Source organism: Episyrphus balteatus, chromosome 1 (assembly GCF_945859705.1).
Source record: "Episyrphus balteatus chromosome 1, idEpiBalt1.1, whole genome shotgun sequence".
NCBI lineage: Eukaryota > Metazoa > Arthropoda > Insecta > Diptera > Syrphidae > Episyrphus > Episyrphus balteatus.
In genome coordinates this window covers 104160333-104177705 of record NC_079134.1, presented here as the reverse complement: position 1 = coordinate 104177705, position 17373 = coordinate 104160333, and the positions used below count along the sequence as shown (strand labels likewise).

The window sequence follows — 17373 nt, the reverse complement described above, 5'->3', positions numbered from 1 at the left end:
AATGTGTATGCCTATGTCAACCCAAACAAAAATAGACAACTTAAGAAGCAAAAAAACTCAAAAAATTGAATTTTTTGTATGGTTGTTTACTGTTTTGGTATGGATTTTTTATTTTCAATTTTTAAACAACATTTTTCTAATAGGTAATAAAATTCTCTACAAAAATTTATAAATGCAATATATCAAAATTTTGCTGGGTTTTCGAGATATATTGAAAAAAACAACGAATAGCAATCCCCGGTTTTATCTTCTCTTATAACCCATTGAACGATTCCTGCAATAAAAACCCGTTCCTTATTAACATCTTTTCGACATAATCAATAGCCTATAAGTAAAATATAGTAGAGTAACTAAAGCAAATGCAAATTATAAGGGAACCCGGCCGAACAGCTCCGATTTTGATGATCTTTTTTTTCATACGTCGTCGGTCGGTAATTAAAAATACTTTAACCTTCTATAGGTTAAAAATTGAGGATGTAGCAGCATTGTTTTTTTTTAATTAAAATTAGTTTTTTTTAACAAAACCATTTTTTTTTTGCCTTAATTTCGTAAATTAAATGATACCAAAAGATTGTTTAGGTAATTTAAGGAAAAAAATACATGAGAGTAAGAGACATCTTCCTTCGTTTAAGCGATAAATGCAGTTTTCTCGCAAACTAACTTCAAAAACAAGAAAAAATAATTTGAACAGAGCGCCAACACTTACAATATTTAAAAAAAATATTTTCAAAAAGCTGGAAGCTCATTCCTAACTATTAAATTTAAATCTTCTTAATTTAATGAAAAAATAGCCCTCAAACTCAGAATTTTGAAATTTTGTGCACAAAAATCTTCAATAAATTAAAAAAGAACAATACGGCAACAGCGACAATTTTTAACCTATAGACAGTGCCGGATTAAGCACTACCGGAGCTCCTGGGGAAGATTGCACGTGGCGCCTCTCAAAAAAAATTAATTTTAAAACAATTTTTTAAAATCACGAAAAAAAAAACAATAGCAGATTATGTCTTACCTTTCATACTTGTTTTTGCAGTTTATTAAAGTATAGTTCAACTTTAAAAAAATTAAATAGTCATGTTACTTAGGCTCAATTGACAAGTTTACCTTTATCCCTGACTTTTTTGTTTAAACACATTTAGGCCCATTTGCTGAAACGAGTCTTAAATATTTATTTGAAACATTAACCCTTAAGATCTACATAGCGGTTTGCAAGAACTTCAACTTGTGTCATAAATTCCTCTAAGTTAACATAACTTAGGGGGAAGAAATAGTAGAACTTAAGGATTTTATGTTACACTTAAGCACTATTAATTGAGAAAAAAAGAAGTAATACCTACCCCTTGAAAAATGATCTTGGTTGCAAAATTAAGAGCAATTTATTAGTCTAATTATGATTAACTTATTTTCATACCCCTTTATCATCAGAAAATGGTTTAATTTCCAGCACACATTTTTTAAGCACTGTTCATAATTTTTTTTTTTCATATTCCCAAAACATATTTTGACACACAAACACATTTACAGATCAAATACATTCACATGAACACATTTTTTAGAATCAGATTTATCACATATTTTTGGTCACTTTCTCTATTTTAAACTTTTTTCTTGCAATAAAATGCCACAAATGTTAGAATATAAAAAAATAGTTGTGCTAAATAACACATGCACAAAAATATATACTACGATACAAAACTAACAATTAACATATATTACATTATAAAATTAATACAGACATTGAAAAACAATTATGATAGTGGTGCACTGGTCCGAAAACTTGTTTTCAATCCCACCTTACTTTTATTAAAGTCGATATAAGTATGTTTAAGTTAAAAAGTTTACACATACGATTAGGAGGTTCTAGTATGCCATAGTTTGTTCTATGAAAGTCAACGTGTAAAAGTTCAAATCTTCGAAGGTGGTGAGACCCTCCGCGATAATTAATCCCGATACAGGCTAACAAGGTTGGAGCATCAATGTGTCCATTAAGAAGTTGATGGAGAAATATTGGGTCATTATTAACTCGTCTTTGATATAGAGTTTGAATCTGAAGAAGTTGGATCCTTTGTTCATATGGAGGCAGGTTATAAGGATCAGACCAAGGAAGTCCCTTTAGAGCGAATCTTATGAAATTATGTTGAATTGATTCAATACGGCTTTTGTGAATTTCATAAAATGGAGTCCAAACTTGCGAAGTCGAACGTAACAATTATATAAGGAAAGTATAACATAGGGGTCATTAAATTCCTTTGCCCAACGTTTAATAAAACCGAGCATAGAGTTAGCTTTATTTATAATGTAATTGATGTGTTCAGTGAATTCTAAATTTGAGCTAAAGTGAACACCCAAGTCTCTGAAACGGTCAACTCGACAAAGTTGCTGTTGCAAAATGCAATAATCAAAAACACTCAGAAATCGTTTCCTAGAAAAAGTAATTGTCTGGCATTTAACTGGGTTAAGTGTTAGACCATTTTTTTTGTCACACCAAACACTTAAACTATTAATATCGTTCTGTAAAAGAACGTGATCATCGTTATGTTTAATTATTTTGAATATCTTCATGTCGTCAGCAAATATTAAAATTTCACTCGAACGCATGCATGATGTTACATCATTTATAGCGAGAATGAATAAAAAAAGGGCCCAGGTGGCTTCCTTGAGGAACACTTGAGTGAGCAATGAAAGAATCTGAAAGACAGTTTCTAAATTATACCTGATAGGAACTATTAACAAGGTATGATTCTACCCACGCTATGAAAAATGGCGGAAACCCAAAAGCTTTAAGTTTGAAAATGATGACTTTATGACTAAGCTCATCAAATGCCTTTGAAAAGTCTGTGTATACGCAGTCTACTTCCCTTCCCTGCTCTAATGCATTTGAACATTTATGAAGAAAGGTGAGCAGGTTTGTTACAGTTGATCTTTTTCTTACAAACCCGTGCTGCTTTATATATTAAATGAAACATACATTAGAAATACAAACAAAATAATTACTTAAGCAACAAAAAAGACATACAAATACACACAAACATTTATGACCGTGGTACACTGGTTTTTAAGACAGTTTTTAATCTATTTTTATTAAAGTTCAAATCAAAAAGGTTTGAATTTAAATTTAAAAGTTTGCACATGCGTGTTAATGGTTCATGCAAGCCATAATTTGTTCGGTGTGGTGGAATATTCATTAAATCCAAGCATCGGAGGCTATAAGCACCCTCTCGATAGTTAAAACCAACAGAATTAAGTAAATTTGGTGCATCAATTACGCCTGTGATTAACTGGTGAATGAAGATTATGTCATTGTTAACCCTCCTTTGAGCCAAAGTTTGAATCTGAAGGAGATTAATCCGCATAAGGCGGAAGATTATAGGGATGAGACCATGGCAGTCCTTTTAACCCTTTCGAACCCAGCGTTACTCTCATGTAACATAAATTTAAAAATTCGTAAAAAATATACTATTTAATAGTTTTAAGGTGTGGATGGCTTAAATGAAAGATAATAATGTCTAGTTAATGGATTAGTTCAAAAAGTACATCAATTATCATATTTTCTTTTTTTTTTTAATCGAAAAAGAGACTGAAAATCACAAATTTTCATTTTCTAAAAGCTTTAAATTTTTATATGCCCATAATTTTGAGAAAAAATATTAAAAATGGAATTCCAGAAAATGCATTATTGTTTAAGCTTAGAACAAGTAGTAAAATTTATAAAAAATGATTTTCTCAATTGTCGGCTGTTTTTGGTGATCATAGAAAGTGTATGTTACTCACATGTAACATTGGGACTGAAGGGGTAAGAAATCATAAAAGTATTTTTAATTACGTTTTGATTGAATGTGTTATATTCAATTACGTTCCATTTACTTAACGACTACTAGAGGCACTGTTAGTTTTATGATACACTGCAAGTGTTAAGGAAAAAAAAAATTGTTCCAAGAAAGAAAGATAGAGAAAGATAGATGAGTAAAATCCACAACAGAGTTTTGAGGCGCCGAATGCAACAAAGAGTGAAAAAAAACCCGCTAGCTCGCTTCTTTTGCAGAATAACTGCTCATTTATGGCGCAAGCTCCTACAACTCATTCCTCGGAACGGAAATTTAGCAAGGTCAATCCAGTTAGGGAGATTTTTTTCCAGTTAGCTTTCCAATGAAATTGTCCAAAATGGAAGGATTTTTTTGTCAATTGACCAATCAGAGACTGAAAATTGACTAAATATTAAGTCCTTAACGTTTCTGAAATTGCCCAAGCTCATTCATAGTTTAAACTTTGACAGTGTTACTTCGTGTAAGAACTTCGTCGCGTAAAAATCGTTAGTGCTTATAACACGTTGTACCTACGTATATTTCGAGCTTTCATACGTTGAAAATTCCAAAAATGAAACTTAAACAGAAAAGGAATATCGTATCCATTCCTGTATCTAGCTTTGATAGTTCAGAGGCAGAGAGTGGGTCTGATAGCGAACAAACACAATTCAAAATACATCAAAGAAAAGAATTAGAACAAAGTGATTCAAGTTCTGAAGGGGAAAGTGATAGCGAAAATGTAAGTACCTACAAAATGTATAAATTAAAAAAAAAAATTATTTCATGCCCATTTTTTTTTTTGTGGCTAATAAATAAAAAATTATATACACACCATTATTTATTTATAAAATTTTATGATTTTGAAAAAAAATAGTAACTGGAGTTAAATAATTTACATTGAAAAAATTACAGGCAGATTTACTTGAAAAAGATAAGACCAATAAAAATAAAAAACCAGCATTGAAATTTGTTAAGAAGAATTTTGTTCCTCCAAACACTCAATATAACAAGTCTTTTAATGAAACTTGCTATGAGTCGCCCTTAAAATATTTTCATTTATTTTTGGATGAGTCTATATTTGACATTATCAGTCAAAATACTAATTTATATGCGATGCAGAAAGATTCGTATTCTCTTATTACAACACCATCAGAAATAAAACAATTTGTTGGAATGTTATTGCACATGGGAATCGTAAAGATGCCAAGTATTAAAGATTATTGGTCTCATAATACACGATACGGACCTATTGCAGATGTTATGAGCAGAAATAGATTCCAAAAATTAATGACATACTTTCATATAACTGACAATTCACAAGCACGTATGCGTGGTCATCCCGAGTATAATCCACTTTACAAAGTTGAACCACTGCTTGGGTGCTTGAAAGAAAACATTAGAGGTTTGCCATATGAAGAACATAATAGCATTGATGAGCAGATGATCCCTTTCAAAGGTAGATCTTGTATAAAACAGTACATAAAAAATAAGCCGCATAAATGGGGCTTTAAAGTTTTCACTAGGGCGGGCTCCTCTGGAATGATATACGATTTTGAAGTTTATAGGGGTAAAAATACAATTCCACAAGGTGATCTTGGAATATCTGGAGAGATAGTTCTAGCTTTATGCGAAAATTTACCACCTAATGAAAATATTAAAATCTTCACTGACAACTGGTTTTCTTCTTTTGGCTTAGCAGTCGCTTTGAAAGAAAAAGGCTTATTGTATGTCGGTACAATACGCTCCAACAGGATGGAAAAATGCTCTCTATCTACCGAAGCTGATTTGAAGAAAATGGGTCAAGGTTCTTATGATTGGCGAGTAGAACAAAATGCAAATGTTGCTTTAGTTCGTTGGTATGATAAGAAAGCGATAAATTTCATTTCTTCCTATGCTTGCGTCGAACCAGTTGATAATTGTAGAAGATGGTCAAAATCCGAAAAAAAATACATATCCATTTCAAGACCTAATGTTGTAAAAGAGTATAATGCATTCATGGGAGGTGTTGATTTAGCGGATATGCTATTGGAACTCTATAGAATTGATATCAGATCCAGCAAATGGTATATGCGAATAGTTTTTTGGGTCTTTGGCGTTGCTGTGGTGGATGCTTGGCTGCTTTATCGAAAACATGCGGGAAAAAATAATAACTTTACTGGAAAAAATGAATTTCACGTTTAAAAAAAATTTCAAGCTTATGTGGCAACAGCACTTACATCAGCAAACGTTCCTGTAAGCAAAAAACGAGGTAAGCCTTCTAATACAGAGATTCAAGAAAAATACTCCAAGAAAAGAAAATACAATGCACCCAAATCTCAAACAAATAATGACCTACGGTACGATAAATTAGATCATTTTGCTATCACTGAAACTCGAGGGAGATGTAAGTTATGCGTCAAAAATAACACTTTTTTTTGTGTAAAAAATGTAATGTAAGATTGTGTTTGCTAAAAGAAAGGAATTGTTTTTACCGTTATCACGTAAAAGAATAAAATTTAGAATTCAAAATGTGCACCATGAAAAAGTATAATTTTTGTTTACCTAATAAAAATTCAAGTTTTGTATAAATTTTGTTTTAAGTTTATGAAATAAATAGTTTATGTAACATATGTATTAGGGTGGGTCAAAAAAATCGAAATTCTTTTTTTTGAATTGGTACTCCGAAAAATCGGTTGCTAGACCCCTCTAGAATATACACACCAAATATGAGCTCTTTATATTAATGGGAAGGTCCTCCGCTTTGCAATTTTCCATTTTTACATCAAGCTTCTACTAAAAAAAAATAATTTTTTTATTAATTGACTTTTTAGCAAATTTCTTTTCATATTCTTGTAGGAAATTGAACGCTCTACAAAAAAGGCCTTATACACTTTTTTCGTTTATCTAACCGTTGAATAGATATTTGAGGTCCAAAAATCGAGAAAATCTTTAAAAAATCGTTTTTTGTTCTTAATTTTGTAACAAATTGAAATATTATAATGATCAAACGCGCAAGACATATTCTTGTTGAAAATTGATTGCTCCACAAAAAAGGTCTTATTAACTTTTTTCATTAATCTAACCATTCTAAAGATATTCGAGGTCAAAGTTAAAAAAAAATATAAAAACATTTTATATTTTTAAAAAATTTCTAATTCACTGAAACTTCATTATTTTCAAATTAGCAAGATACATTCTTGTAGGGGCTTAAACGTTCTACAAAAAATTCCTTGGCATCAAATTGATTGCTTTAACCGTTTAGAAGATATTCGTATCCAAACCAATGCTCACTGATTTCAATAGTTTTCTTATGACCCGTATGCATTGCGATTTGGATACGAATATCTTCTAAACGGTTAAAAGAATCAATTTGATGCCAAGGAATTTTTTGTAGAACGTTTAAGCCCCTACAAGAATGTATCTTGCTAATTTGAAAATAATGAAGTTTCAGTGAATTAGAAATTTTTTAAAAATATAAAATGTTTTTATATTTTTTTTTAACTTTGACCTCGAATATCTTTAGAATGGTTAGATTAATGAAAAAAGTTAATAAGACCTTTTTTGTGGAGCAATCAATTTTCAACAAGAATATGTCTTGCGCGTTTGATCATTATAATATTTCAATTTGTTACAAAATTAAGAACAAAAAACGATTTTTTAAAGATTTTCTCGATTTTTGGACCTCAAATATCTATTCAACGGTTAGATAAACGAAAAAAGTGTATAAGGCCTTTTTTGTAGAGCGTTCAATTTCCTACAAGAATATGAAAAGAAATTTGCTAAAAAGTCAATTAATAAAAAAATTATTTTTTTTTAGTAGAAGCTTGATGTAAAAATGGAAAATTGCAAAGCGGAGGACCTTCCCATTAATATAAAGAGCTCATATTTGGTGTGTATATTCTAGAGGGGTCTAGCAACCGATTTTTCGGAGTACCAAATCAAAAAAAAAATTTCGATTTTTTTGACCCACCCTAATATGTATATATATTTTTTATGCTTAATATTGTTGAAATGGTTTTTTTGTTAATTGAAATCTATAAAATAAATATTTTTTTCATAATTTTTTGAATTTTATTTATCCCTAAATAAAAGGTGAAATTTATTCCATTCAGTCCCAATGTTACATGAGAGTAACATAATAGTTTTACTATTTCCTATTAGGGAAAAAAGCTTTTTATTATTCATTATTCTTAGTTTTAATGTTTATGACACGACAATACCGAAAAAAAAATTTTTAATATTGATTTTCATGGTTTGGGTTCGAAAGGGTTAAGGCGAAACGAATGAAATGACGTTGTACTGATTCAAGTCTTACACTATGGGTCTCGTAAAAAGGAGTCCAGACTTGCGATGCGTACTCAATGTGGGGGCGTACTAAACAATTGTAGAGGGAAAGAGTCACATAAGGATCTTGAAATTCTTTTGACCAACGCTTTACAAAATCTAGCATAGAAAAGGCCTTATTCACGATGACGCTGATATGGTCGGAAAAATCAAGATTATAACTAAAATTCACCCCTAGGTCTTTAAAGCTCTGAACACGCTGTAATGTGTGTCGGGATATTTTATATTCATACAAACTAGGAGCACGTTTTTTTGAAAAAATCATTGTCTGACATTTAATTAGATTCAAAACTAAGCTATTCTTACTACACCATATAGAAAAATGATTAATGTCCTCTTTCAGAAGCCTCCGATCATTAACCGATTTGATACTTTTATAAATTTTCATGTCATCTACAAAAATGAGAATTTCGCTATGGTGAATACATAATGGAACATCATTCTTAGCTAGAATAAGCTATGAGCGTCTCCGAACTTCACTTGATATGATTTATTTTCAAGATATGAAGAAATCCAACTAACGAAGCCTAAAGGGAAACCTAGAGTTTTTAATTTAAATTTGATAATGTCATGGGAGAGTTGGTCAAAAGACTTAGAGTAGTCTGTATAGATACAGTCAAGTTCCCGTTCACTTTCTAACGTATTTGAACACTTATTTAAAAAAGTAAGCAAGTTTGTATTCTTCATAAACTATTTTGTCTTGGCGGTGAATTCTTTTCCATATCCGGAAAAATAAAGAAACACACTCCATCTCCACATTACCAGCTATGATTTATTGATTTAAATATAGAGGCGCCTTTGCAAAAATGAAATTGGTTGGAGGAATATTAGGATTGCTTTAGTCTTTCAAAAGAAATTGGGGCGCCTTGTTCTTTAAAGATGAACGAAGATTTTAGACACCATTGTCCTTCCGGAAGCCAAACAAATTAACCCAAAATTCTTCAAAAGTTTAGTACAAAAAATACGAGCGCCGTTGAAAAAGTAAAACAGAAAAAAATTGAGGTGCCTTTCGGAAAGCAAAAATAAATATAACATCGATTGGAAAAACTTCGTATTTATATAGACTTTTGTAAAAGTTCAATTCTTGCGCCCCTGCAATAGGGTTTAAAATATTTTTAATTACCTACCTACGTATGAAAAAAAAGATCATCAAAATCGGAGCCGGGTTCCTTAATATTGCCATTTTTTGAGCTTCAATTACTCCACTAATAGTTCAATGAGGTAATCGAATTTTGTTTTAGATAGTTTTATATTTGTCCGTTTAAAAAAAAGTCGTGGAAATTTGGAGATTTTTGGAGATTTTGCTAATAGTTCTCAATTTTCAGCCGTATAAACAAAATCTTTCACTGCCTTAAGCCTTGGGTTAATTTATTTTATGCAAAATATTTCTAATATTTATCTCGAGAAAAGTGCAATCAGAATCAAACGAAATATTTGCAACTGTGCCTGCCAAAAAAAAATATAAGTAAAGATACTCTTAGAAGTTTTAGTTGCGAAACGTAGCATTCAATTTTGGATTCAAAAACAAACACAATTCGCACAAGGCCTTAATTAATATTTAAATATTGAACTATTTTCGCATTAGTTTAGAATATAATGTAGTTCGCCGTTGAAGATTTCAATTAAAATAGAAAAACATTCAAGAATCTGAAATAGATATATATTTTAATATATAAATATATATAAAATATATATACATATGTGGTGATTATATCTTTTTAGTTAAGATCTATAAGAGTCTCAGATACATACATTAGGTTAGGAAGTTGCAGAACATTTGCTTTATTCCTTAACCCTTTTTATTAAGTTTTTTTTTGAAATTTATTTACAATACCTACACATAATATAAACTTATTATTTATTGACTTTGATGAATTTTTCATCTTAATAGCGGTCACCCACAAACCATAACAAAAAGGTGATCGTCACTTTGAAATCACCTTACGTGGAGCAAAAGTATTTATTCTGATGATCAACAATCACCTTACTAAGGTGATTACTTAAGGTGACCTTAGCCGATTCAACCCCAAATTTATAAAACAAGAAGATATGTAGGTATATGATTTTGAACGATTTTTTTTTTATTTGATGGGATAAAATAGAATTTATTGTAATTCAAAAATTGTATCACCAGTGATGAAAGTTATAAAACAGATAATCAAAATCATAGCGATTTTTGGGAGTATACCAATGCACGTTTCTTTCGGAAATAGAATATAAATTTATTTTGTATGAATTTATTGGAAATTTTTATTTATGATAAATATTTAAGTGAATTTGTTAAAATGTTCACTATAAAAATACATAGCACTTGCACCTAGACTTTGAAGACACTTAGGTATTTTGCCGTTTATTTTTGAAAAGTTATCTTGCTGTTTTTAAAACACTTAGGGCCATTTTTTTCACTCGGAGTTGAACAAAACTTGAGAATTTTTATATTAAAAATTCTCAAGTTATGTTCAACTCCGAGTGAAAAAAATGGCCCTTAATATTTTTTGTAGGTATGTATGGAGTATATGGGTTTTTAGTTTATATAAAAAAAAACTTACTATCGTGATAGCAAGGCAGTAGGACAGTGTCATTCTCAAATGTTTTCACTGTAGTTGGAACGCTCTTGAAATGTTTGTTGTTATCCAGATCGTTGTTGAAGTTGAGTGCGGATTGAACGCTACTTAAAACATAAACCATTACAAACATAAAGACAATGCCAGTGTTATTGTTATTCATGATAAACAACTTTTTTACTATCGTATAATTTTTTAAATTTAAATTTTTAAATAAAATTGTTAATCAATTAGTCGATATTATTTTATTAAAACTTTCTTCCAACTTTTTTTTATTATTTTTTTTTTTGAGGTATCAACTTAGGTATGTATATTATAATCACTTTGAATCAAATTATAAGCATCTAATTCACTTCGTTTAAATAATATTGATGAAATACAAGGTTTCAACGAAAAAGAACTGAATTTACAACAAAATGAAGATGAAATCCTATCCGTCTAGTTCGAGGGTTACAAGCAAACTGATCGTCTCCCATGCCAGACAGTGTTTACGTTGTGAATGTTGAGAATTGGTATACAATACAACGTTTCATTTGGTTCACTCACAATTTCTTCTGTGATCAGTGTTCTTAAATTGTGAATTGTGGCGTATTTTGTTTGTATTATATTGTGCTTAATCACAGTTTTTGAATGAAGTTGTGTTGTTGGTAAAAAATTCTGTTCCTTAAATTTGCTACTTGAATTTGATTAACATACGTCCTAACTAATTGTTACTTTTGATTTTAAGTGAGTTTTCATTTTTTTTGGGATGAAAAATGTAATCCAAGGTTAATTCTTACAGTTATGCTATGTTTCCACCTACCGTAAATCCGAGATTTAGCTGACTAGATTTAGAATAAATCTCGAGATTTATTTTAAATCTACTTTGCTAAACCTCAGATTTGGGCTCAGCTAACCTAAATCTAAGATTTTCACATAATTTCAATCCGAGATTTAGAACAAAACTCGATATATATTCTAAATCTACTTAATTAAATCTCGCAGATGACAAAAAGGATCCATATTAAAACCAAACTCGAATATATAATTATGCCTATTACCGATGGTGCAGATGCACTGCCGCGGCGTAGCTGCGGGAATGAGAGTCACTTTCGATTTCCTATTATTGAACTTGAACCTGCCGCGGCCGGTGCGGAGGGGATAGAATGACAGTTGGCTCTAAATGTCAATAATGTTTCTGGGTACCTATCTCTGCAATATATGCAGGTATATCATTTTTGAGATAAATTTATTAAATAAGACTGTTTTTGCTATTTTTTTCTTAAAATGACTAACTTTGGTGCTATTTAATGAAAATTATATCGACCTCTTTTTAAAAATAACAACTGTTCCCGACTAATTCTAATATATTGATGCTTTGAGTATGAACTAAGAGACAAAAAATAGTTTTGAGAGTAGGTATAGTGGTCGGCATAATTAATGAACAATTCATGATCTGGGGGTCAATTCCCGAACTGAGAAACTGTGAAGTGATAAGTTTTATCACGTTTTCATAATAAATTCGATTCTGGATTTATAAAAAAAATTAATTAAAACTTCAAAAATTAAATTAAAAAAAATTTAAAATTAAAACAAACTTCAAAAAATTTTCAAATGAAAACTGAAATGATAAATTTTTTATCACTTTACAGTTTCACAGATCGGAAATTGACCCCCTGATGAGAGTAATTTGAATAATTTGTAATGGTTAAACAATGGATAACTTCAATGAAGAACTGAATTCAAAATCTACCACGGAAAATGTATGAGGACAACCAAAAAACACTGGCACCTTTTGAGGCACATCTCTAATAATGCCGGATGGCCATCTAAAAGTCTGGAAATGAAATTCCTCCGGAATAAGGGGCCAGTTATAGCTATCATTAAAACCAATCCGGGAGTATTTTTTTTTTTTTGGATAATATTTTACTGGGTTTCCTTTGTATTATAGATGCAAATGATGTTTAATCGAAACATTTTTATTTTGTTTTAATGTATTTTTTTTTTTCCAGAAATCCATTTCCCTGAATAGCTGATTCATAATATCATAAAATGAAACTAATCGTTCCACGGTATTTGTGTTTCAATTTCACACAATTCCAATGATACATTTCTGTCAGATAAAATGTATCGGCTGGTCATTTATACATACATATATGCTCCAGCTAAAAGCGTTTCCAATTTCCTTTCGCCATCAGATTATGTAACATGATCAAAATAATAATTATATACACACTTCATTACATAAGAGTTCCTTGAACCTCATGTTCATATGTATTCAATTTCCTATGTCCCACATCTATGTTGTAAAAAAATGCACACACAATTAAGGTTGTGGCATTCATGATATAGGTATTACATACCTACATACTTATGCAATTTGGAAATTTCTTTCCCAGTACCATCCACCAATTCTTCTTATCATTTTTCTTCGATTTAGAAATACCTACATCAGGCTGAGAAAATGCCAAGTACATCTATAAGCTAAGCTACTGTATTCAGAAGATCAATTAATTAATTACTCACTGGACATCAGAAGGGGGATATTGTCGATATATTTGAGCAATTACCGCCAATTGATATATTAGCTAATTAACTATGAACGTCTAGATTGATAGACATACTCACAACTCACATTTACCTACATACATAAATGCTTAACGCTTAACTACATTGGCTCAAAAAGTGAAAAAGTACAAAAGTGAAAATTTTCATTACATACGAATTTTATATTTTTTTCGAATGGAAAAATTAAAAAAATGATGCAGAAAGCTTATTATCCTGTCTAAAAAAAATTTGTATACTTTTTTCACAAAAAATTGCGCTAGTGAGAAATTAAATATTTTTACATTTGTACTTTTGTAAAAATTTGTGAATGTAGTTAAGGATATTAGGCATATTAGGGGGTTGGGGGGGGGGGGGGGAGGCGGTAGGGTGGAGACCGTTGAATATGGGCGTTGCTTTCTAGCTTGATACCTTTGGTAGGTAGCCCATTTGGATTGACATCCGATTCAAATTTTTGCATGACCAAAAATTAAGTCAAAAATACTACAGCATCGCACAGATAGTTGGTAACTTTTAAGAAAATTTGAAACTTTAAAACATCTTCAGTTCGTACGCTCGTTTGCCAATTCAACGCTATCAGAAACTGTTCCGAAGATAAAAGGCTATTGATATATGCAACATTTATTTGAAAAGATCCTTGAGTTCCTGAGAAAGAACTCAAAAGTTCAACCATACGAAATTTGTGTAACCTATCACAATGACGCTTTTTCAACGTACGCTTTTTTGATAAACGTAAGGAAACGTAAGAAAGCGAACAAAAGTTCAGCTAGGCTCAACTTTTGATCGCATTCTGACATTATTTCAAATTTATTACACATAGTAATAGTCACCCACATAATAATTGGGCCAAATGTGAATAAAAAAAAATTATTACATATTACAATACTATACTCTGTCCGATAAAAATTGGCAGCACAGAGAAGTTAGGGCATTTTCATCTCATTCTGCTTCACGCCTTCTGGATGATATGTCTTTTACATAAAAAAAGCTCACACAGCGATGCCGTATTATCCGAAAAAACGTTTCGAAAAAGTACCAGTGTTACCATTTTGTCGGTAAAACTTCACAAAAACGAAAAAAAATTATTTTTTCGTTTAACACCAAAAATAACAAAACAAAAATTCACTCATTTAAGACACAGCCCGCATGGATAATAAATATTTCCAGTTGAAATGTTAAAATGCATGTTAAAATGCTGGCGTTAACTGTTTTCCTACATACATAAAATAAAAAACAAACAGCCACCAAAAACACAACAACACATAACATAATGCTTTTTTTCATTTTAAAAGCTTGGAAAAGAGCATTAATCCTGAAAGCTTTTTCAGAAAAATAATAGAAAATGGAGTAGTTTATGAAGGAAATTTACCAATATTAACTCTTATGTATTGTGAATACTTTAATAAAAACACTTTTATGATTGAGTGTGGCAGATCGGTCATAGGAACATATACTTCGCTTAATAAAGAAATTACAACAACAATGCCATGGTGTGGTTTTCTTGTGTGTTTCATTGGCATATTTTTCGTGAATTGCTTTTGGACAGTCGTTAGGTCCCACTGATTTTGAAAAAGCTCTCCCATAAGGGTTGTACTGCCAATTTTTATCGGACAGAGTATAGGTTTATTTAGATTTTGCACAAAAAAACGACAACGAGATATTTTAAATCAAAACCATTTACGTATTAAATAATACAACAATAATTTAATGATCTGGTATCTGGTAGACCTGGTCGTTTTCGATTGGTTTCACTCGAGGATTCACTCTTTCTGAAATCCAATAAAACGGTTTGAATCGCTTCCACTCAATTCTGTTTTTTTGCGTTTGTGTACAATTTTGAATGTCAAAAATTTGAATTAATTTTTTTTCTGGCAAACGAATGACATGGTATTAAAGTTGAAAAATTATAATTATGAGGACGACGACGAAGAAGATGATGATAATAAATAATTCCACCGCTTTAATGCATCCATTTCTATTTTTTAATGAGTTTCAATTTCAGAAAAGAATTAATTTTTGAATTAAAAAAAAAAAAACACACTGATTGAGTTTTTTTTTGGCATTTGAGTATTCATGTAGTAGTACTTTTTGAGTGGATCCTGATTTGAAATCGAGAAGAGAATTTCTCTGCTCAGAATCGTTCTAGCTGTCATGTTCATGCCAATAAAATGGTTTCAGAACGCTTCTGAATGATTCCGGACTCTTCCGGAGAGGCAATCGAAAACGACATGAGTTATATTTTTTATTAGTTCTCTTAATTTTGATTGGTTTTGCTTTTATAATAGGATTAAAGAATAAACAAATTTCTATGTATTTTTCCACACATTAATAGTCTTCTTCATTTTTCCACAAATCAAGAAAAAGATTTGGCCCAATAATTTTCTGAGTGACTGGGTGCGGTTACGTACTGATCTTAGGGTATCCGGATACCTTTTTGTTTTTGTAACCCCATATAAAATCTCAGCTGATCGTAAACATGTGTTGACAAGCAAAAAATCTGGACACTCGTGTTTCTTATGAGAGATTTGAAGAACAACTGATTCGTGTTCACAAACGTATAGTATACTAATTAGGTATCTTGGATAGCCTATCCTATGCGTACGTGAACGCAGCCACTGTGCTTTTTTTTTATTTGACAGCAGATTTTATGTTTTAATTAGCTGTTCAAAGTCAAAGTGAGAGAAGCGCGTTTTAAGGATTTCTCAACGTAACGCGACGAAGCGTTTGGTAAAGCGTGATTGAGTTTCTGCGTTTATAATGCAAAAATTTCAAATTATGTATTATTATTATTATTCTGAACGCTTCTGCTCTAAAGTGAATAATTTACGTATCGCTCTCGTTCAATGTCAAATATTTAATCTCAATAATTTAAGCTAAAAGTGAAAAGTGGTACAATTCTGTGTTTAATATTTATTTACCTTATGTCACCGAAAAAGTTAAGAACTTAAAGCAGGTAATTCGCTTTTAAGCCGTAAAACAATTCAAAAGTCATTCTTTGTCACATGATTGGCAACAAAAGAAAAGTTGATCAAACTTTACCCGAAGCTTTGTAGATATATCAATTTCAAATACAATACAAAATTTAATATTTAAAATAAAATGCGTTTCAAATAATTTCTTTTCAATCCTTATTAGCGTCCTCTTGGTTCAGTTACAACTCACAAGATAAATGCTACAACTGGATGATGCACAAAAACATAATATATTTTAATAGCGTACATTCGGGATTAAAACCTTGCTCCGATCGGAGCAAATTTGCTCTACTTTTGAGGGGAAAAAAAAAATCTACTCCAACGCTCCGATTTTTCAAGATTTACTCCACTTTTTTCACACAGAAAAATTGTTTACCTTAACCTTAACTAACCTTACTAACCAGATTGGAATGTTTTAAATTGAAATTGTATTTATTTTAGAATTTCAAACACATTTTTGAACCACCACTTGCATTAATGAGGCTAATAAAACAATATAAATTGGTCCAAGGTAAATTTATCACAAAATAGTTCTTTTTTAAGCCTAGTACATACTTGCGAAGCTAGTCGTGTATCCATACAAATTCGTATTTTGTGTTCACTAGTGAACGTTCTCGTGAACCTTGGTGGAGAAAAAAGTGGAGAGTTTTGCTTCACGACCGGTGAAGTAGTTCACGTGCAAAATGTACGGGAATCTCTTTCACACAGGTGAAGTTAATAAAATTTTGATTTTAGCATGAGTATCTACGCCTCCTATATATTTTTTCGAACATTGAAGAAAAAATAGAATGTGTACATTTGACATTCATCGCTGGTACAAACTTTAAGTTTATTCATCTTGTGAATACGCACACAGTCAACAAAATACACACATTCCTTTTTTCTGTAATTTTTCATTTGCCCGAAAAAAAAATATAAAAGAGGCATAGAAACTCATGCTAAAATTCAAAATTTTGTTTAATTCATCTGTGTGAAATAGATTCAGATTCCCGTACATTTTGCACGTGAACTGCTTTATCGCTCTCCACTTTCTTCTCCACCAGGGTATACAGAAACGTTCTTATAAATACTGTGTGTTGCTGTATTCTTATCAACCGAGTTCAAGTCAGGGTTAGGACATGAAAATTTTTCAATTTTTTTCTTATACATTTTTTTTTTTTATTTTGA

At 30.9% G+C, this 17373-nt stretch overlaps 1 protein-coding gene across 1 annotated transcript in view; it reads right to left on the bottom strand.

Moving 5' to 3' along the window:
- LOC129907420 (hemicentin-2) overlaps positions 1-11173 on the bottom strand; it is a 75722-nt gene extending 64549 nt beyond the window's left edge. The window contains exon 1 of the mRNA XM_055983625.1: positions 10676-11173. Within this exon, the coding sequence (XP_055839600.1) occupies positions 10676-10853 (178 nt within the window). The 5' untranslated portion in view covers positions 10854-11173. The remainder of the gene's footprint in view (positions 1-10675) is intronic.
- Positions 11174-17373: the final 6200 nt, after the last annotated feature.